The sequence below is a fragment of the Cajanus cajan genome, chromosome 5 (assembly GCF_000230855.2).
Source record: "Cajanus cajan strain Asha chromosome 5, NIPB_CcT2T_4, whole genome shotgun sequence".
NCBI classification, from domain to species: domain Eukaryota; kingdom Viridiplantae; phylum Streptophyta; class Magnoliopsida; order Fabales; family Fabaceae; genus Cajanus; species Cajanus cajan.
Window position 1 is genome coordinate 26,785,672 of NC_138521.1, and position 5,094 is coordinate 26,790,765.

At 44.7% G+C, this 5,094-nt stretch overlaps 1 protein-coding gene across 1 annotated transcript; it reads left to right on the plus strand.

Annotated features, from left to right (window-relative positions):
* The first annotated feature begins 242 nt into the window (after window positions 1–242).
* LOC109819333 (uncharacterized) lies at window positions 243–4,838 on the plus strand. The gene has a single exon (XM_020385039.3). It carries the CDS (start codon window positions 560–562, stop codon window positions 3,938–3,940), a length of 3,381 nt encoding a protein of 1,126 aa, XP_020240628.1. The 5' UTR covers window positions 243–559; the 3' UTR covers window positions 3,941–4,838.
* Window positions 4,839–5,094: the final 256 nt, after the last annotated feature.

Sequence of the window (5,094 nt, forward strand, 5' to 3'; positions counted from 1 at the left end):
GAAGCCCTCATCAAAAAACTGCAGTGAATAAAAGTGTGGTAGATTTTTAGTGCTGAAACTTTTAATAGGATAGAGATAGGAGCATAAAAAAAAATTAATGGGTTAAAAAATATCATGTTATTTAGTACTGACAAACATACACATGATAAAAGCGAGAAAAACTTGAAATAGAATCACAATTAAAAATAGTAAACACTAGTAAAATTCTATACAAACGAAGCCTTGAAATAAAAACAGAAATGATAATTGTAGGTTGAATTTTGTTCAATTATTATAAATTAAAAAAAAGAAAAAATCTGATAGGGAAGGGAAGAGTTTCTGCAGTACGAGAAGCAACTCGGTTTCAGCATTCCTATTTCATGCTTTACTGACCAAACACAAACTATAGACAGAGTCGGAGAATAGAGAGAGAGAGAGAATCTCAATGTGTAGGTTTTAGTGAATCTGGAAAAAGCAAATGCGCACATTAGCACTTGTTCATCTATGCTTCTTCTTCCTTTCCTTCGACAAGTATTAACACCTTAAAGTTAAACTCTTATTCTGCACTACCATTACAACCATGCGTACCCTTCTCATCCTCGTGCTACTGTGCGCACACTTCTTATCCTGCGCCCGGTGCGGCTCCGTCACGGAGATCCAAGCCTTAACGTCGTTCAAGCTCAACCTCCACGACCCTCTCGGCGCGCTTAGCGCCTGGGACCCGTCAACGCCGTTAGCACCGTGCGACTGGCGCGGCGTTTCGTGCAAAAACGACCGAGTTACTGAGTTACGCTTGCCTCGTCTCCAACTCAGTGGCCAACTCGGTGACCGCATTTCAGACCTACGCATGCTTCGAAGGCTAAGCCTTCGTTCCAACTCCTTCAACGGCACTATCCCCCACGCGCTCTCGAAATGCACGCTCCTACGCGCTTTGTTCCTAGAATACAACTCTTTCTCCGGGGAACTCCCGCCGGAGATCGGAAACCTCGCCGGACTGCAGATTCTTAACGTCGCCGGGAACAACCTCTCCGGCGAAATCCCCAGCGAACTACCTCTCCGTTTGAAGTACATCGACCTCTCCGCGAACGCCTTCTCCGGCGAGATTCCGAGCTCCGTCGCGGGAATCTCCGAGCTTCAGCTTATCAACCTGTCGTACAACAAATTCTCCGGCCTGATTCCGGCGCGAATCGGAGAGCTTCAGAATCTGCAATACCTCTGGCTCGATTATAACCTTCTCGGAGGAACGTTACCTTCCTCGCTCGCGAATTGTTCCTCGCTCGTGCATTTGAGCGTCGAAGGGAACGCGCTCGCCGGCGTATTGCCGGCGACGATTTCGGCTCTGCCGAATCTTCAGGTGCTGTCCCTCGCGCAGAACGATTTCACCGGCGCCGTCCCGGCTTCCGTTTTCTGCAACGTTTCGCTCGCAGCGCCGTCGCTTCGCATCGTTCAGTTAGGTTTTAACGGTTTCACGGACTTCGCGTGGTCTCAGGAAGCCACGTGTTTCAGCGCGCTTGAGATTTTGAATATTCAGAGCAATCGCGTGCGCGGCAAGTTTCCGCTGTGGTTAACCAGCGTGAAAACGTTGTCGGTTCTCGATGTCTCCGGCAACGCGCTTTCCGGCGAGATTCCGCCGGAAATTGGAAGACACGAGAAATTGGAAGAGTTAAGGATGGCCAACAATTCTTTCTCCGGTAAGATTCCGCCGGAAATTGTGAAATGTAGGTCCCTGCGTGTTGTTGATTTTGAAGGTAACCGGTTTTCCGGCGAGGTTCCTTCGTTTTTTGGTAATCTGACAGGGTTGGAGGTTTTATCTCTCGGCGGGAACCACTTCACTGGTTCTGTTCCGGTGAGTTTTGGTGAGCTTGCGTCTCTTGAAACCTTGAGTTTGAGGGGTAATAGATTGAATGGTACAATGCCAGAGGAGGTGATGGGGTTGAATAATTTGACAATACTAGACCTTAGTGGAAACAAATTTTCAGGTCATGTTTCTGGGAGAATTGGGAATCTGAGTAAGCTAATGGTTCTGAATCTTAGTGGCAATGGTTTCTATGGAGAAATTCCTACTAGTTTGGGGAATCTTTTCAGGCTAACTACGCTTGACTTGAGCAAACAGAATCTCTCTGGTGAATTGCCATTTGAGATTTCGGGGCTTCCAAGTTTGCAGATTATTGCTCTTCAAGAGAACAAGTTGTCTGGGGTGATCCCTGAAGGTTTTAGCAGCTTGACCAGTTTGAAATATGTGAACCTAAGCTCTAACGAGTTTTCAGGGCATGTCCCTAAGAACTATGGCTTTATTCGATCATTGGTTGTTCTTTCACTGTCTGATAACCGCATCACAGGAATGATTCCCCCGGAAATTGGAAACTGCTCTGACATTGAAACTCTCGAGCTTGGATCAAACAATTTGGGGGGTCCCATTCCCTCGGATCTCTCTGGCCTTGCCCATTTGAAAGTGCTCGACTTGAGTAGTAACAATTTAACTGGGGCTTTTCCTGAGGATATCTTCAAATGCAGACGGTTAACTGTTTTGTTAGCAGATCACAACCAACTTTCTGGTGCTATACGAGGGTCATTGGCAGAGCTATCATATCTAACAATGCTGGATCTCTCTGCCAACAAATTGAGCGGAGAAATCCCAAGTAATCTAAACACGATCCCTGGTTTGGTGTACTTCAATGTCTCGGGCAATAACCTGGAAGGTGAGATTCCACCAATGCTGGGTTCTAAATTCAACGACCCTTCTGCATTTTCAAACAACCAGAACTTGTGTGGGAAGCCATTGGACAGAAAGTGCGAAGAGACAGACAGTGGGGAGAGAAATAGGTTAATAGTGTTGATCATTATCATCGCAGTTGGAGCTTGCTTATTGGCACTGTGTTGCTGCTTCTACATCTTCACGCTTCTCCGATGGCGCAGAAGGATCAAAGCAGCAGTGTCCGGGGAGAAAAAAAAGAGCCCTAGAACGAGTTCGGGAACGAGCCAAGGTCGCAGTAGCACCGACACCAACGGGCCAAAACTCGTCATGTTCAACACCAAAATCACACTCGCCGAAACCATCGAAGCCACGAGGCAATTCGACGAAGAGAACGTGTTAAGCAGAACAAGACACGGCCTAGTATTCAAAGCCTGCTACAACGACGGAATGGTCCTCTCCATCCGCAAGCTCCATGATGGTTCATTAGACGAAAACATGTTCAGAAAAGAAGCTGAATCGCTGGGGAAAATCAGGCACCGAAACCTAACCGTTCTCAGAGGCTACTACGCTGGCCCACCAGATACAAGACTCTTGGTCTACGACTACATGCCAAATGGAAACCTCGCAACGTTGCTCCAAGAAGCTTCTCACCTTGATGGCCATGTTCTGAATTGGCCAATGCGACACCTCATTGCACTAGGAATCGCACGCGGGGTAGCGTTTCTGCACCAATCATCACTTATCCATGGTGACATCAAGCCCCAAAATGTTCTCTTTGATGCGGATTTCGAAGCCCATTTATCAGATTTCGGGCTAGAAAAATTAACCTTGTCGAACCCAGTTGAAGCGTCGAGTTCAAGTGCTTCAGTTGGGACACTGGGTTATGTGTCCCCAGAGGTGGTGTTAACAGGGGAAGCCACGAAGGAGTGTGACGTGTACAGCTTCGGCATCGTGTTGCTGGAGCTTCTGACTGGGAAGAGGCCAGTGATGTTCTCGCAGGAGGAGGATATAGTGAAGTGGGTGAAGAAACAGTTGCAGAAGGGGCAAATCACGGAGCTGCTAGAGCCTGGTTTGTTTGAACTGGACCCCGAATCTTCGGAATGGGAAGAGTTCTTGCTGGGTGTGAAAGTGGGTTTGCTTTGCACTGCGCCAGATCCTCTTGATCGACCAACAATGTCTGACATTGTGTTCATGCTCGAAGGGTGTCGTGTTGGACCAGATATTGCGTCCTCTGCTGCACCCACCACGCAACCTTCTCCGGTGTGACAAGAAAGAGAAGGTTTGTTAATTTGACGAGTTTACGTAGTGGTCAGAGATATTCTACATTCATATGTTAGGAATGATCTTTTTAGTGAGAAATTATCGAAAACTCATCAGGTCAGCACATTACAAGACGGAGATTAGTCTCTACCCTCTAGCATAAAATTAATCTTTAGTTAAGTGGATACAGCATGCATGTGGTTCCAAAGTTTGACTTTGTTTTATTGGTTTAGAAATTAGAACCGATACAGTAGGTCCAGGTTGTGGTGTTCTTAGCTGGAATGGAATTCTTTCTGCATGGAAAAGAGAAAAAAGGAACATTTCTTTTCTTTTGCGGTTTGGTGAATGAGTATGGACAATTCTGAGTGTTTGCTTCGAGTGAAGAACTCGGGATCGGAGGTGGCGGTGTGGTGAACACAGGTGGTGATGTCAAAGTCTTTTTGACAATGCAGGGTGGATTTGACACGTAGGATAGAAGTAGAATTGGTGTTTTATGACGTAGTTGTAGTTGTGGGGTCACAGCTGGTGAAAACTTTGTAGTGTCAGAGGTTGATTCTGTTGCTACCAAGGATAGGGTGTCGTGTAGTGTTCTCGGATGAGTTTCTTGACGCTACACGTGGCTCTCACTGTTGTCCTAATTGTTGAGAGAGAAAAATGGAAACAAGGATTGGAAGTCTCTCAAATCTCAATTATTAGGTACTGTGTAGAGTGGCCCCGATTTATTTTATTTGGATTATTGCAATGTGATCTGTCATTTTGACCATTTTTTTGGTTTTGGGCGTGTATCAGAACAGGGGAGGGAAACATAGGAAAAAGAGAAAGTAATCATTTGTACTACTGCAATGCTGTTCTTTCAAACTTGTTTCAATTTAATTATTCCATACTTTTAATTTTACTCGTTTTATATTTTTTTGATTTGTTTTTTTCCATTTTATCATTTTCTTTTATCTTAGTAGGTATGTACACCTAAATGACACCCTTAATTCCCTATATAATGGTTGATATTTTTTATAGTGATATTTTTATATTAAGATAAATTATGGTACAAATATTTATAATAGAAAATACATATATTAAGAGTTGTTATTATATATCAAATAAATGTAACTGGTGTCTCAATTTTTCTTAATGGTAACACAGTAATGAGATTAATAGTAAAA

Coding starts and splice junctions, on each gene's coding strand:
- LOC109819333 (XM_020385039.3), top strand. CDS start 560: ATGCGTACCCTTCTCATCCTCGTGCTACTGTGCGCACACTTCTTATCC.